This window comes from Opisthocomus hoazin, chromosome 1 (genome assembly GCF_030867145.1).
Source record: "Opisthocomus hoazin isolate bOpiHoa1 chromosome 1, bOpiHoa1.hap1, whole genome shotgun sequence".
In the NCBI taxonomy this organism is placed as follows: domain Eukaryota; kingdom Metazoa; phylum Chordata; class Aves; order Opisthocomiformes; family Opisthocomidae; genus Opisthocomus; species Opisthocomus hoazin.
The window spans coordinates 133100730-133117954 of NC_134414.1; the positions used below are offsets into that span (position 1 = coordinate 133100730).

General features: G+C 44.6%; 2 protein-coding genes across 7 annotated transcripts in view; one reads left to right on the forward strand and one right to left on the reverse strand.

Annotated features, from left to right (window-relative positions):
• The window catches only part of CLDND1 (claudin domain containing 1), a 33528-nt gene that overhangs the window by 10611 nt on the left and 5692 nt on the right, over positions 1-17225 (forward strand). Inside the window, exons 1-3 of one of the 6 annotated variants that reach the window (XM_075436721.1) lie at positions 9590-9798; positions 11719-11896; positions 15849-16150. In XM_075436721.1, coding sequence (XP_075292836.1) covers positions 15862-16150 — 289 coding nt within the window. In that variant the 5' untranslated portion in view covers positions 9590-9798; positions 11719-11896; positions 15849-15861. Of the gene's footprint in view, positions 1-9589; positions 9799-11187; positions 11276-11499; positions 11520-11718; positions 11897-15848; positions 16151-17225 lie in introns of those variants that run through there. The other 5 variants (XM_075436715.1, XM_075436751.1, XM_075436734.1 and 2 more) reach the window with 5 other exon arrangements.
• On the reverse strand, positions 2806-3918 carry GPR15 (G protein-coupled receptor 15). Its single transcript, XM_009939464.1, has one exon. It carries the CDS (start codon positions 3916-3918, stop codon positions 2806-2808), a length of 1113 nt encoding a protein of 370 aa, XP_009937766.1.

A 17225-nucleotide genomic window follows, 5' to 3' on the forward strand; every position in this document is an offset into this window, starting at 1 on the left:
GTGGGTGCAGTAGCAAACTGGCTGGGGAGCTGGGCGAGACCTCCGTGCCTTGGTTTCTAGGTTTGCACTGCCCTTGGGTGAGGTGCGTTTTCGTTTCTCTGCGTACACTAAACAGCATGACCGCAAGGTTCAATAAAAAATGCAAGTACCTGGATTTATTTGTAACACCCAAAATAGTCATCCCCGTTTACAGATGTTTAGAAAATACAGAGGTGAGAAAAGAAAAGCTGTAGTGAATATACTCGTGCTGCACTTGCATCAGAGGAATACCTCTTCTGTCGTTCAGTTTACACATTTTTTCCCTTGCTGTCCAGACAGTAGTCGGGTCTTCAGCTTTGCCCATTTCTCTCTGTTTCTCATGTATTATGTTAGCTGGTATGGCTGTTTTCCCTTTGAAGCCTTTTAGCCAGTCTGTACGGTGTAACTGTTCACCCTAGACCTCACTGTGTCCTCTGCTTAAGTAGGAGACAGTAACTCTTTTTAGTTAGACCGCTTCCTAATTAGAATAAAAGTAACTTTCCATAGACTTGTAAAATGCTCATTGTTATTCTAGGAATAATCCCCTGCACCTGGTTGCCTAGAAAACAATTCTTAGCTTCAATTAAATGTAAAAGTCTCTCTCTTCTCTGGTGATCAAAGTGATCCAGGGATTATTGCTGCAAATCTTTTTGTTTATGAGAGACTTGTCTCCCAGTGCCTGTGGTCAGTTACAGTATGGATCTGCGTGCCAGCTGATTCCTTTCCTGGCAAAGTTGGGAGAAGGGAACACAGAACCAAACTCTTAAAACTTAGCTTAAAACATTGCTGCCCGGTAAAATCATAACAGGTTTGCTATATAGCAAATTCCATGCAAGTTATTACCAGCTTATTTTACTTCTTAAAAAGCAGACTCAAATATGTATATTTGCTGACTGTTTCTTTCATTGGCAGAGTACAATTTGCTTTATCTTACAGTGCTGTAAGAAAATCTTTTACTTCTTGCAATTCAAGATTCGTTTCCATGTATTTTGTTTTATCACTTAATGATGACTTCTGCTTCTAGTCAATACCTATGTGGGTTTCCTGAAAGCTAGTTCAAAAGCTTCAAAGGCTAAGTGCAAAAGAAAATACAGATAAAAATCTTTAAAAATCAGGAACTATAAAAGGAAAGTTTTTAACAGTCTTTTGACTTAGTCACATTACACATCCTGGATCGTTTAAGATAGTGATTTATTATATTTATGACAAGAATATTATATTAAGCTAAACATTTAACAAGCAAGACAACAGAATATGAGATGTTGCAACACAGCCAAGGTATCCAAGTGCTGTTGGAAGTTCAATTCTTATTTTAACTGTGCACTTTGCAACATTGTACCCTAGTTTCTTTAAGCAAACATTTCTATGAATCATTAGCATTTAGATGGATATGGAAGGATTTAATAAAATAGATGTCGTCAGCTTTGGAAGAGTCCAGTACCAGTTTTCTGATGAGCTGCTTAACTCCTTGCTCCACATTTGTTCAGCTTGTAAATCTAGGAAGTACTACAGCTGTGAAAAATACAGAGCTTTTTCTGTTTCCCCACCTTATTTGCTGTCAGACTTGACACCAGTTGGGCAAGTGATATCTCCCCCACAGCATATTAAATGCAACACCTCTGCATTTCTCAAAGATTGCTGGATAGGAATAAGCCAACTTTATAGAGCTGTATTATTTACAGAGTTCAACTCTGTAAATGAACTGAAACATTGATCCTTCTGAATTTCTTTTCTGTGAGCATCCCCGCACGCAAGGTTTTTCAGCATTCTCCGTGATTCTCTGTGCTTCTCACAGAGAACCACTCAGATGTTTGTGAGACTCTGGCTAACTTTGCTTTTCAGGCACATGTGCATTTGACTGTGACTCCAGTGGGAGGAATTTGCCCTACTGTATATGTCTTTACATTAACTGGTTGCAGCTAAACAAAGCAGACCTGCACTTTGAAAGGCACACAATATCGTACCATTATATGACAACCAAAGCAGCCAGAAATTGTGTCAGATCCCCCAAAAAGTCTTAAAAAGCATGAGTGGATTTTGTGGGGTTTTTTCCTTTAGGAAAAAGGTTAAATGCAGGATTTCTTTTTATTGTCTTCAGGTTTCTCTGCTTTCAAGTTATCAAGTAAGTGGTAGAAACTTACTTTAATTATTGTGATTAAAACTAAGATATAATGCTATAATGAAGAAGCTGAGACTTCAAGAAAAATGCACAAGACTCAAGTTATGGGAACTGGTAACACACAAATTCATTAAAACATTGCATTTCTAAATTCAGAAAACCTCCAAAAAAACAGAATTTATCAGGTTGGTTTGAGGACATTGCGACGCGTTTGTGGGTAAGCTAGGAACCAAACAAAAGAAGCACTTCTGTTATGTTGTTTTTCTCACTCTGCGAAGAATGAAAACCTACATATATTTAAGTTCAAAGCTTGCCTCAGAGCGGCTTTGACTGAACCACGTGGTTCTTTTCTGTAGTTTGTAGCACTTGTACTGGCGTTCCAGGGTAAGCATTTGTGGATATTGCTTGGAACGATGGTTTCAGATTCACACCATACAGCATGCAGTGACACAGTGATCACTGTGAACCGTAATTTTGTGGTTAAGGTTTCCCATTCCATTTATCTGCATTTAAAGGGAAGCAGCGTTCCTCCCACCTGAAGTGCTGGCTGCATTACACTTGCACCTTTGTCTCTGTCGCTCGTTTCTTTTTTTCAATTTCCCTCGCTTTATTCTCTTCCTGCCATCTTTGGAGAGAGAAGTTCCTTCCTCCACAGTCCCAGCTCCCAGTCAGAGGGATACGGAGCGCTTCCTCTTCCTAGTGGCATACTCCCCCACAACAAAATTGGATAAGGAGTGGCTCAGGCGAGTGTCCAGAGTATCAGAGGTGCTGCTGCTGCTGCTGCTGCTGGTTTTCACCCATGGACACAGGCACCGGAGCATGGCTCTACGGATGTAGTTGTCAAAGCAATAGTAAATGAAAGGGTTGGCACAGCTATTGGCAAAAGCAAAAGGGCTGCTCAGCTGTATGCCCAGCTGGGCAACCATGTCGGGAGAACAGTCGGGCTGCTTCAGGAGTCCCAAAAGGATGGCCATAAGCTTGAAAAGGTTGAAGGGAACCCAGGAGATAACAAAAGCTGCCACTACAATGAAGACAATCTTGATGGATTTTCTCAGTTTCTTATCATGTTTCCCAGCTCTCTGGTAATGCACACAGAGCCTCTTGGTGATGGAGCAGTAGAAGGTTAAGATACTCAACAGTGGGAAGAAGAAGGCCAGGATTAAGACCGTCAGTGACATGATCTGTCTGGCTTCTGTCACAGCTTTGTCTGCGCAGTAAGTCTTTCCATATTGCTTCTTCAGTTCTCTGGACAAAAGGGTTGGCATCCCCAGGCAGCAGGATAATAACCAGACACAGATACAGAGTCCACTGGAATTGGATCTTGTTCTGACCCGTCTAGCGATAGAGGGATGCATGATAGCAAGGTAGCGGTCAGCACTCATACAAGTGAGGAGGAGGATGCTGCAGTACATGTTGACTGAGATAACATAGGAACTAGCTTTACAGAGGAAAGATCCTACCCTCCAACTCCCGTCCGATGCCTCCTTGTCCACCCAGAACGGCAGCGTGATGAGGAAGATGAAGTCAGATGCAGCGAGGTTGATGATGAAGACGTCGATCAGCCTCTGGACCCGTCGCTTGAAGACCAAGGCTGCTATCAAGATGGAGTTGCCGACAATGCCCACCAGGAACACAGCAGTGTAGACGACAGGGAGGAAAGTAGACATATACTGCAGGTGCTGATACTGGCAGCTGTCATCGTAGTAGTAGTCATAGTTGAAAGTGACTGTAGTCACCGGCGAAAGCTGGGTGAGTTCCATTTCTGGCCAAGCTGTCCTCATCTCCGCTCTGAGGAAGGCTCTGAGCTCCCCCTACCCTTCCCCTCAAGGTCGTCTTTAAAAACATGTTATCGAGGGAGGAGGGAGGAGTAGGGGGAGGGAGGAGGAGAAAAGTGGTTTTGGGGGGGTAATTTATATACTTTTAGCCAATCACATAGGCAATGGACAGGCAACGAGAGTCTCTGATTAGTCAAAACCTTGTCTTCAGAATAAACACTTGCTTCTTTTCTTAAAATCAGGTTTAGTTTTACTGATTTTATCTTCATTTTACATTTGCCTGTGTAAGCGAACCAGGTTTGGGTTTTACTTTTATATTGGGGGGAGGGAAGATAGTTTTCAAGATTCTGAACTTTTTATTTTTTAAGACAGGATATTGCTAGTTTGCAGAGGTTTGAGATTGTACCCGCTCAGAAGTCAGAGAACAGTGAATTCAGGTGCCTCATTCTTTATCTTTACTCAGAACATTTTGTATAAATTGCTTTTCAGGGCAAGTAAAACTTTTCTGAGGCTCAGAGGTTTTTACTTTGTCAGTTTATGATTGTTGTTTTCTGTTGAGAGTAATTGTCTCACATGAAAATACTTGGGGAAGAACATTTAAAACTACCATTGCCATTCTGCCCTGTAGTTAGTTGTTCTATACCAGTCCCAGGCTCTCCACTGCTCTGCCAGTGCCCCGCTCCTGCCCTGCAGACCCTCCAGTTCCCCTAGCCCTGGGCTCCCCACAAGCAACTTTATGAATGTATTTGAAACTTGGAGGAAAGTTTTCCAGCGTGCCATAGATCCGTCCACAATTCGAAACTTGACTTGATGTTCCCATCCCCGCACAGGCTTCCTTGTAGTCCTGATCTCCAGAGCAATGGTTTGTTCATTCTTCTGACTGTGCAGCCCACGTGGCTCTTGAGCCGTTGTTGTGTACAGTGCTCCCTTCTCTTAAAGAGCTCTGATTTCCTTCATCTCTCATTCGCAATATCAATATCGCTCCAGCTGTAGCTTACCATACAGACTGCCCTTTCAGCATTGCATAAATCAAATGAAATTCTCACTTTTTGAACTACTGAATTCATTACAGCTTTGTCAAGTGCATACTAATTTGAAACTTCTACTACTGGTCTTCATCATCCTTCCCCTCTTCTGCAGATAAGTTCATTTTCTCCTTCCCCTCCCTCCCACCTGCATGTTCACAGACCAGGTGTGCCTTCAGGAGTCTCAGAGCTTTGAGCAAATTGCTTACTGGAGTGTGCTCAAGCAGATAGATCGTGTCTATATATGTCTCCACAGGCAAAGCGCAACTCCAAATTGCACAGACAGCAAACTAGTCCCTCTGGAACACTCTGGATGCACTCAGATTCCCTCTGCCAGTGCTCAGGTTATGTGCTCCCATGCGGCAGGTACCTGGTAGACTTCCAGGCACCTGGAAAAGCAGCCAGCTGCTATTAAACGACTGGCTGCTGGATCAAGGGATATTTAGGCAGGCACTCTCTCTTGTGTAGATGTGCTGATGTCTAATAAGGAGCTAGTTATATACAGCTGCCTTCCTATTAGTAAGGCACTAGTGGACTCTAGCTGACTGTTTTTCATGGAATGTGTAAGGATTTAATTATCTCAGTGAGTGTAATTCAGCCGTCACAAACTCTGAAAAAAGATCAAGGTGTATAAAAACACCCTGGCTTAGATTACCGATTTGTATGCCGCAGACCTAAGCGTGAACCTGTAAGGAAGCACAGGCTAAAAATCATCTTCTCGCCATCTGAAGATGACAAAAGATTTACCAACTTTTCAGCTAAGAGTTGTGTAAAAATGCTCAAGTATCTTTCAGTCTACAGAAACAATTTTTGATGGATTCAGTGCAAAGGTGAGTTTTGTGTCACCTTTATTTATTTCTGCTTCAAGGAATGCGGTTTTTTCTTCCAAGAAGCGCTGGGAAATAGAGGCATTCTCTTTCCATCAGCACTAGAGTAGAAGATCAGCTGAACCCTGTGGTCTGTGGTATAATAGTTCTGCCTCCCTTGCAAAGATGGACCTACCTGTTATTTTACTCTGCACTTAGATCCTAACAGTTTACATGTAGTTGCAGGCTTTATAAATCAGGCACAAACTTCTCTCCCTCCATCTTGCACTACTGCATACTCCTTCTTGAAATTCACTCCCTCCCTCTCCCCATCCCAGAGCAGACAAAAAAAGGAGTAACTTTTTGAAAAGCTTAATGGAACCATAAAGATAAGCATATGTCCATGTGTTCTTGTGTTTGTAGTTCCTCACTTTGTTGTCTCCTTGTAGTTTAATAGCCTTACTTACTAAAATAAAAAAATCATATAGTAAACCTTTTCCAATAGGATCAACTCTGTTCTGTTGAATTTGCTCTGTATTTATTGAATGCTCAAAACAGACTTGTGGATGTCACTGCTTGTTGCCATGTTGCAGATGTGACACTTCCTTATCTGGACAGAAGATTTGCAAAGATAATATGAAGCGTTGTTGTGAATAATGAAGCGATCTTTAATTAACCAAGCATAGCAGGAACAGGCGTATTTGTTGGTAGTCTGTAAGCCTTGTGGTTTTTTATGTGGTGTTGATTCACTTAGGACATCGTGTAAGGTCCTGCTCTTCTCAGAGCTCATATCCCTGAAGTAGAGCCAAGCTCTCAAAAATACTCAGCACATGGGAATTCCTCTCATAACACTTCTGCATAGATATTCCAGAAAGCTCAGCTTGTGATGTGCTAAGCTCCAGGAGATGTGGTGAGGTGTTTTGTCAGCAGGAGGGCAGCCTCCATGCTCTTCTCAACCCGCTTCTAGATTCCCACAGCACTTTCCTCCTCCCAGATCTCACCAGATACATGTAAACCCTTTTCCCAAACAAAATTTTCTGCTGAAGCAAAGCTACTGGCTTGGTTTGGGTGTATGTTCTTCCTTTTGGGGTACCCACCTTGTCCGGCCCTTGACGCAGCACTGAAAAAAATGCAGCCGCAGGGTGCTGAGTAATTTTGAACCTGAGAGTGAACCTAAAGCTCCTGTAACCACAGACTCACAGCAGATCCTGTAATCGTGGCCGTGCATTTGGCCAGTTCTGCTTTAGAGCGTGTGTTTCTCTGATGGTCCTGCCTTTCTCAGATGCACTTGCGAAGTTTGTCACCTCAGCGTTTGTACCGTGCCTGAAGTCTTCCTCACTGGAAACGCTGAGGTATTTCCAACAGAAGCAAGGGAAAAGATCTCATGTCTTCGTTTGCAGTTCTGTATTATGGGAGCCTTCTGATTCTGTGCCAAAAGCAGTGAAAGAGATGCACAGCAGAACGATCTGCACAGGAAGTATGCAGGGTTGTTGATGTCGTTTGTTACACACACCCCTCCTGACAAATTTCTGCAATTGAAGCATTTCTGGTAGCGAGGTGTGGGTTTGTTTTTTTTTTTCCATTTTTTTTACATTGTCTGTTTTACTGATAGTTTAAATGTGGTTTTATTCCAGCTTGTACATGTGCCTTTTTATAAGCACAGGCATCTAGATAAAATAAGCTACGTATCTATAAATTATTAATGATGATAAGCACTGAGAAGGAACGGAGGTTCATTTGGCTGTAAAAGAAAGTGTAGTAGTTTCTAAATGATTGTGCTTCAAAAACCTCCTGTAAGGAATAGAGATTTGCAGACCTAATTAAAAAAAAACAACCAAGAAAACCCCACCAGATTTGCTGAAACTGAAGGCAGGCTCAGAGGTAGCCAGATGAATGGTAACCAACAGAAGTTTCATCCCTGAACAAAGAGGAGAGGGTAGTACTGATTCAGGTAAAATTGTGGGCACTGGGACAAGGCATCAGGGTAGGCTGAAATGGTTGCATACCGAGAGCAGTGGTCTACAAAGTGCGGTGTGGTAAGAAAATATTTTTGTATACTTAAGAAAATAAATATTTTTAAAATAGTGTTTGTTTCCTCTTTGTCTCATCCTTTTTAAATTCATATTTTTGTGTATTTTTTATAATGTACGTATTAGTACAGAGTACATGTATATAATTAAAAAACCTCACATGTAATAGGGGTGCATGCCCAAAAAGTTTTTATTGATGGGGTGCATGATGAAAGGTTAGGAGACCACTGACTTAGAGGACAAGTGGGTATCATTAAAGCGAACCCGTGCTATTCATCACATTTGGAAGAAGCACATCGAGAAGGTTTTCTCTCTGTGAAAATTATAATTAGGGTAGGGTTTTCTTAGCCTACTGTGTTCTGTGCCACAGACAGAAAAATACAGAAAGCAGAAATAAAACCAGGGAGACTGTATAAAGAGGTGTGGGGGGAATCCATGAGATTTTCTGCCCATTATATGTGCAGGCTATGTGAAAGGCTCACAGATGATGCCTAAAACACAGAAATGAAAAATGCCCTTTTTATTATTACAAAGAGAATATTTGCTGGGGGATGCGATATCTTGTAAATTAACTAGTATTATTGGAAGAAACGGGCAGACTTTTTTGACCGCTTTTTCAGGTCTGAATCAGTCAGTCCTGAAGCGAATGTGGTGTACAAAGGAGGTTTTTTCATTTCTTACCCTGTATCAACTTCATGTAATACAGATGGTCACGCCTCCTGCAAATGTTTGCTTATTTCCTTAGACTGTGAGAGCTAAATTGACACAAATTTTGTATGACACAGATTTTTTTCAACATACTAGGGGTTTTTTGTTTGTTTTGTTTGCAGCACTCTGATGTTAAACTGTCTGACAGTGCCTGACACCTTCTGTTAGAGGGGCTAACTAATGCACACGATCCAGGACTGCTATCGAAGAAACTTCAGGTTTGCAAAAAGCAGGAACAGCGTTTGAGCTGTAGCCACCAGCATTACTCTCTTCGTGCTTTCATGTGCAAAGTGCCATGGTTTCTGCACAGTAAGGCAAACTTTTACTTTGAAAAACCTTCCCAAATGATCCTCTTCTGTAGCTAAACTGATCAGCGAGTGGTTCTGCTGAGGCACACTGAGGTGTGAAGAGAAAACGAAAAAAGATAGGTGTTAGCAATGAGTGACTCCGTGTATTCATTTGTGAGGTTTTTATTGCGTTGCTCTTATTATATGGACGGGTATTTTTCAAGAAAAAAAATCTAGGTGAAATCTGTAGACAGTATTTGAAATTAAATAAACAAAATGAAAACACATCTCTTCCCTCTGGCTGTTTTCGAGCAGCTGCACACATCATATTGATCAGGGCAAATTATGAAGAAGAAAAGGCCACTGTAGTCTAATTCAATAATGGAAGTAATTGGCTGCAAATGCCAATGGCTGCAAAATTTTCCAGAATTGATTGTCATTTTTACAAGATTAGATCTTTTAGGAGAAAAGCCTACAGACTTGCCAGTGTTAGATAATTCACTACAATTTACAGTAAATGGTTCCAATTCTGCTTATCCCGTGGCTTAGAAAGCAGAGGTTGTTTGGTTTTTTTTCTTTTAGCATTTTCTAGCTTCAATTTCTGATAGTTTTGCCAAGTATACTGAAAAAACTGCTAGTGATTTTTTTGTTCCCTATTGCCATTACTTGTATTTTATGATCTTGCAACTGCTTAGCTCTCCCTTCAGTAAATTAAATTGACTGACCTTCTGTGATATATTTCACTCAGAGGGGTTTTCTAATTGCTCAGTGATTTTCATGTCTGTTTTCAGATTTCTCTCTACTTTATCAACATGTCTCAACATGTCAAAACAAGACATGCTATTTCAGCAGCCAGCAGCAACTCTAGATGTGATACAGCTTCTTTCCTCCTTGTGATTGCTCTGTTTGTACATCTGAGGTTGCAGGAAAGCGGGGTTTCTTGGCCACAGCACCATCTTGGCTGTTGGTAATCCACCATGAGCCGTTTGTCCTTTCATTTTGTACTTCCCAGGGTAAAGTTTTGTGCCAGGTAAGTATAGCTTCCACTCTTTGCTCTTAAACGAATGAGCTCATCGATGACCTTATTGAAAGTTTGCTTGCCCCGGCCTGCCAGATGATCAGGTCACCCTGTACCGGTGCCCTCTCCATGTCATTATTTACCCTTCCCTCAGGCCTGGTGTCATCTGTGAAGTCTATCAGTGATACCCTGCTTTCCTCCAGGCCTTCGATAAAGATGTTAAATATTTTACAGTCTAGCATGAATCCCAGTCAGACCCCAAAATACGTCCTTCCAGACAGTTGCATTATGAGGTGTTGGTGAGAAGGTTCCATGACCTGGAAAGGTGGGATGTATAGGCAGAGGCTTCTTAATTATATAGAGTTTATATCTTTAAATAAAATAAATTATTTTGTTGCAATAAGTCAGAGAAGTTTCTGGTATTGCTGCTTCCACCATTGGCATCCTAGGTTCTGACCTCACTGCAGAAACGCTTCGAGGCTGCTCTGGGAGAGGAGCTGGTCGGGGTCGTTCCCCAGCCATCTTCAGGGGCGTGAAAACCTGGGGCGTGATTCTGGCTTTTCTGAGTGTTTGTTTCCTGGTTTGGAGGTTGGTGAAATCAAAACTGGGTGCGGTGGTCTCCAGCCAGGGGAGTTGTTAACCCCTCTGACGAGTCTTCTTGTGACTTGCATGGGTACGGGTACCGGGGGCGGGGGGAAATGGCCCCTTTGGGGCACGGAGCCAGCGCTGCCGATTTTTGCAATTTTTACCAAATCTTTCTGGGTTTTTTTCCCCTTGTGTTTTTCCAAGTCACCCAGCCAGGATATGGTGTCACCGTTTTTACAAGCGGCCAAGCGAAAAAGAGGGAAAGGTGGGCCTTACGGCTGCGGGGGGAGGCCCAATGATCGGAACTGCAGAAACGGGAGTTTGCAGAGTGCATTTTCATTGCGTGTCTGTGAGCACCCGCGGCTGCCACAGCAGGTACGGGACGCTGGGGCCGCGGCTCCGGATTCCCGAGCGCCCGTGCCGTTCGGCGTTAGTCCGGGCGAGGTGCGGTGCCAAGGTGCAGGCCGAGCCGGGCCTGTGTCAGCAGCGGGGCCCTGCTTTGGGGCCTGCAAGTGCCGGCGGGGCGGCAGGCGCCCTGCGGACACACCTGTGGTCGAGGGGAGGGGGGCAGGTGGGCTCCCGGCGGCGGGCGCTGGGGAAGCCGACGGGCGTCGAAAGGCGAGGGCTGGCCGCACCGGAGGCGGCGGGAGACTGCAACTCCCAGCCGGCGTCGCGGCGGCGGCGAAGGGGCGGGGCGACGCGGAGGACTACAGCTCCCATGGTGCCGTTCGGCCGAGGGGCCGTAGCCGTTGCGGAGAGGGGCGGGGAGAACTACAAGCCCCAGGGCGCCCCGCGCGGCAGTAGGGCGGGGCACTGCCCCGGTCCTGTGCGTGGCGGGGCGGAAGCGTCGCGGCGGGGCCGGCGAGGCGAGGCGGCGGTGGCAGTGGCGGCGGCGGTTGTAGCTGTTGTAGCTGTTGTAGCTGTTGTAGGGGGCGGTTGCCGCGTGTGGGAGGAGGCGGGGGGTGGGCGTTTGCTGCCCCTCGCAGGGCTGCCGCTTGAGAGGCCGGCGCGGGCGGTCGCGCCGTGGGGAGATGGGGCGGGCGGCCGGGCCCGGGCCGCGTCCTGGCGGCGGGGCGCGGGCGGTGCCGGTGCCGGAGCGCGGCCCGGCTGCGGGGCTCCGGTTTGCGCGGGCGAGAGGCGTTCGTGGGGTGAGTTACCCTCCGCTGCCCCTCTGCGGGGCGAGTCCTGATGGGGCACGGTGCTGCGGGCCCGGGGGCTCTTCCAGTCCTGGTTTCCCCCTTACTTTTTAGTGTTTTTTTCTTAATGAGTGACGCTGGAAGATGTCTGTTAAACAATTTTAATAATAACTGATGATCTCTGCCTGTTTGGTTTGCTTTCTACTCCTAGATGGCTTTCTGTGGGCTGGTGGTGTTGAAGAAACTGGATGAATGGACCAGTCAGAGCAAATAGGACGTTTGCGTTCCATGCTCTCGGCGAACCACGGGACACGGACAGCCCTGTGTCTGTGAGGTGACCTGGAAGCGTTGGAGCTGTGTGTCCGCAGGGACTCTCAGGGCCTCCGAAGGTAAAAAAGTGCTCGGTAGCATTCTTTTCTGACCCTCCTGAGTATTAAAAGGAGGATTCAGTTCGGTAGTGTGGCCAGCCCTCACCCTGCGTTTACGCCTGCTTTTAGGCCTTCTGTCGATTCTGCTTTCCCCAAAGAGCAGTCAGATCGCAAGTATGTTTTCTGAGAAAAAGCAGCAAATTCAGTCTTACTGTTTTGTGATGTCAGGTAAAAGGAATTTCTTAAATGTGGTGGCCTGGTGTTGGCTGAAGGGAGTGATTTCTGCATTGAGATAAAAAATATATGGTTTTTTGTATTCCCCTCTGCCATAGTACAGTAACTTCTTAAAATGCTTATCCGTTCTCTAGTCTTAGAGTTGATTGTTTGCCAGAATACTTGCTTTTGTGCTGTTTTGTGACGTGCCCTTTTGTTTTCCCCGCTTCTGTCAAGTGCATGTGTCTAGTCATTCCTTTGAATGTTGCTGCTAGTTTGGGCTTTGCCTTCTCTGTTAGGAGCTGGTACTTTGAAATTTTTACGTGTCTCGCTTCTTTCAGAAATGAGTATAATATCCTATGAAGCACTTTGGCTTGAGAGCCTGTTTACTGCTGCCTCGTGTTCTCTTATGTTCATTGCATAGCTTGGCTTCAGCCATAACTTGTTTGAAAGAGCTCCTGCTGTTAGAATGAAGTGTTCTGGCAGTGCTGGATGAACAAACCTTTCGTAAAAACAATGAAGGTTCTTTCTGACAGCCAATAAAGGCAAAGTCTTTACTACTACTGAAGATGACATTAATTATAATGTTATTTTTTGGTAAGTAAGCTTATTCTAAGGCATCTCCTGCTTACTGCTCTGCATAGAACCTTTTGCAGAGTGTGGCATAATCTCATAAACATGCAGTGCCTTTCTTCACGGTCTGCTCTGGTAACTATTTCTTACTGACTATGCTTACTACTCCATTGAGCTCTGCCTGGGGCTGGAAGTATGGTTCTCTCTTTAACAGAGCAAAAGACGCCTTGTGTAAGTGGGGGTGTGTCTACTGTAAATGAGATGCATTGGATATACACAGTGAATGGGCAGGGTAGTCAAGTCTGCTACACTGTGACAGGAAGAACTTCTAGGTCAAAATCTACCTAAAGTGTGTAGAATTCTTCATCTCTTCTGTAAGTAGTTGAAGTGTTGGGCGGAAGCATTGAAGGGACCTTTATTATGAGGAATTGGGGGTGTGGTCTTGCCTTAGTACTGTCCTGTCTCAGAAAGAATACACATGGATTTTCAGCATGGACAATTGCCACACAAAGCCACCTGGTACGTTTTGGGGACTGCAGCCACCTCAGCTGCTTTCTGCCTATCCTCGGAACTGTGCATTGCAAGGATTGAACGTCACTAGGTATCTGTGTCCCTTTTACCAAGTGGGTGGTGAACACTGGACAGTGCTTTAATTTACTGTTTGATGTTTAACCCTTCATTTTGCTTGTGAACTGCTCTTGGTTGCCAGCTGACATCAACTCTGCCAAGTCCACGGTGTGCCAACACACAGAAGGCTGGCCAGAAGTGTGTGGTTGTGTTTTAATGATGTTCTGATAGGGGTATTTCCAGCACCAGTGTTCTGCACCTGGCAGCAAGGATGTTGTATCTGAAAGTAAGATTTGTGAGCCAGTTGTTTTCTTTCTGTATGTTAGGTACAAAGTTGATAGGACTTTTATATTGTAAGCATTTCTATTAAAAGCCAAGGGCAGCAAACCAGTGGCCCGGTAACGTCCTGCCTACATTCTTTTTTGCCAGACACTACTCAGAAGATGGAGTTTGTAGGTTCTTGCAGTTCCTCCTTCCAGAGAGCGCCCTTTCTAAAGAGAGGCGTTTGTTGCAGGGGATTCCTCTTGCAGTGAATGTGACTTCAGCATAGTGGAAAATCCAGACCAGCCTGCTCGCCAGCCTGTTCTGCTGCTTGCCCTGAGAGTGAGTTCCCAGAGGATTTGCTCAGCTCTGCGCTCAGCTGGGCAGGAGCTGGGCAACACAGCTTTGGCCCTGGAGATGCCACTGGTTCTGTTTGCTTTGCCAGAAGTTTGTGAAGGGGAGGGGATCACTCAGTGGGGAAGAATAGCGAGGTCAGCCCTATAGAGCAGCTTGCTCTCTCCCTGTTTTGCTTATCCAGTGTCCTGTGTACCTTGAGCTAGGTGCTAGGGTATCAAAGGAGGTTGGAAGTACATAACCAAGAATTAAACGCTGCACAGAGTACTTGCTTTCAAGTCTGGACTTGAATCTGTGTCTTCTAGATAAATAAGCCCAGATACAATGTTTTCTGCCTCTCAGTATTTGTCCTAGCTTGTAAAAGTTCACAGCCTCTGGATTATTATTAAAGTACAGTTGTGGTATGCAAACTTTGCAGTATTTTAAGTGGGTGCTGCTTGTCAGTTTGCAAAAAATCGGTTCTATCCTTGCTGTTTGCTAAAGATGCAGTTAAATGAGGCCTGCTCTCTGTAATACCTCTCCTTGAATATGGAAATTAAGCATAGGGGGTCATATGGCTACACATCATCTCTCTTCCCCAATCCTGTTAGCCAGTTTCAACCAGAGGTGTGGATGGGAAGGAAAAGAAATAAGGATGGCATTGTTGACAGCAAATATAGGTGCCTTTGAAACTCCCTGCTTTAATTTGCACCTCGGTTCATAGTTCAGAATTTCTTATTGGCAGGTCTAACTTGAGAGCTCGTGTTTTTGCTTGTGAATGTTGTGTTTTAAGACATTTGCTGTTTCCAGTTGCGGTTCATTCAGTTGCAAAGAAACTAGACCAAAATATTTTGATCAAAGTACGTGGGAGAAGGGAGGTAGAACAAGCAATAGACAAGAGCTGATTAGATAGTAGCTCATGTAACCAGACTAGCTCTAGCTGCTGAGTTAACCTCAATTGGGTATTGTATTTTTTTTTTGGCAAGTGCATCAAGCCTGATTCATCATAATCCATAACTTTAATCAAACACAGAAAACGCATGAGCACAACAAGCATCTGAGAGTCCTCTGACGTGTTGCACTATCCACAAAACATTCCATGCATTAGCAATCAATTACTCATTAAAGTCTCAGTCTTGTCATAAGTGTAAGCCAGTGTGGTATCTGTGTTTTCCCATGCCTCCTTTGACCCTGAATTTATGCTGTTTGTGAGCATGACCTGCAAAGGAGGGCAGAAGTGACCCCTAATACAGGGAGCCAGAGCAACGTCCTCATGCCAGCGCATGAAAGCCTTTCAGTTTTGGAAGCTTTTGTCACCTTGTTCCCACGGAACAGGGCACCCCTCGCATGGTTTTAGTATTTCAGAAACACCACAGTATGTATTGTGGCATTATTGCAGCATTTATAATAATTTCCAAATTTGTCATTCAGTGCTTCATTCGTGTTGTGTCTCTAGTGCCTAGGTGCATTTCTCTGCTCCCCTAAAGGCATTCCAGCCTCTTGGCATGGTTGCCCTTTGTGAACAGTCTGGAAGAGCTTTTTTGGCATGCTTGTGGTTCTTATCTTTGCTGTAAACACAAGCTGTGAAAGCCGTATGGGATGGCAGGCTAAAAATAACTTCTACTCTTGGTAATCTCTTAAGGAAAGATAAGTCTTCTGCCTGGTCGCTGTGGATGGGTTCTCTGCGGTTCCCTACGGTGAGGATCACAAACAGCAGCGAGCTGTGCCATCTGCTCTGGGGACAGAGCTGCTGTTGCCCTGTCAGTTGCTGTTTCAGAGAGAGAGCCGCTAGCGCAGCATGGCTGGGAGGAGGGCGGTGTCTGCCTTGAACTCAGATCCAGCGGATGCCGACAGTGCTGTAGACCTGCTCAGTGTTCCTTTGATTCCAGCGTGCTGGAAAAGGAAGGCACAGGTGTCCGGAGGGGGCATTGCGCAAGAAGAGTGATGTCATGAGTGTGACACTGCTGGGCTAACTTTGTGTTTCCTGTCAGAGGAGCTGCTCACTTGGCCCTCTCTTTGCTTACAGCAGGGAGGGCGCAATGATGGATAACCGTTTTGCTACAGCACTAGTGATTGCCTGCGTTCTCAGCCTCATCTCCACCATCTATATGGCAGCTTCCATTGGCACTGACTTTTGGTACGAATACCACACCCTGTCCCCAGCTGAGAATGTTAGTGAAGCTGGTAGGACCATCTGGGAGGAATTTGTCAGCGAAGAGGCGGATGAGAAGACCTACACAGATGCGCTCTTCCGGTGCAACGGCACGGTTGGATTGTGGCGGAGGTGTATCACTGTGCCCAAAAACTCTCACTGGTACAGCCCACCAGGTATCTCGGGAGCAATTAACCCTTCCCTAGTTTGCCTGGGGTGGTATGTGCTAACTTCCTCACAACACGCTCATGCTACTTTGTTCTTTCAGAACACTTATTTCTAGCTTATGTGTTTGGATTTTTTTAATAAAGACAGTCTAAACTTCAAAAGGCATGAAAGGCAAAATGGTCTGTGGCTGTCACTGCTACAGGCTCTGGATTTGACACGATAGTTGATCTAAATTTAGTCTGATATAACTTTGTTTTCTTTTGCATCTGCTGTCTAGCTGGGGATACAGTTATTGTTGCTCTGCCAGTCACTGTGTTTTAGGAGAGGTCCTGGGATCCAGCAATGGGGTAAAGATACTACTTTATGAAGGGGGCACTTGCTCCTTTTAGTAGTTATTCGTTTTGCTCGCCTGCCACAAACTTCCCACTGTGGCATCAGGAGATTTTGCACTGCTTGTACCACAGTGCTGGATATAGAATGAAATGTTTGTATTCCTTTTTTTCCACAATGGTTGGGGGCTAAAAAAGTGTGGTGAGCAATTATTTTAATTGCTTCAGATTAGATTTTGAACACCTATTGTGTGTGTGAAGCCCTTCATTTTGAACCTTTTCCTGAAAAAAATGTACTTTCAAACACTTTTTTCTGGAGAAAAACGTTACATGAAATAGTTTTATTTTTTTATGCAAACACTTATTCTGGAAGACACTTAAACCAACTCTGCTCAATAGCATTTTCAAAGCAAAATCTGAGGGGTAAAAGGGAAGCAAGTTGGTATAAAAAAGCAAGTATTTTGTGTTCTTGAAACAGTCCTTTCTATCATGTTTTTGAATGGAGTGTTTAGTAATATATTACATTCTACACATGGAGATAAGCACAGCTCAGTTATGGGACTCTGAGTAGAAGAATATGTAGCAACATAGTTGAGCATCAGTATGCCATGTTTCTTTCCCAATCTGTCGGGCATGGCACAGTTCACTGGGGATAACCCAGGTAAGCGTGAAGATTCTGCATGGTTGAATGCTGTCCCTCATTGTAGTAACTACATTATGCTACCTACATTGTGATAAGGCATCCTACGATTCT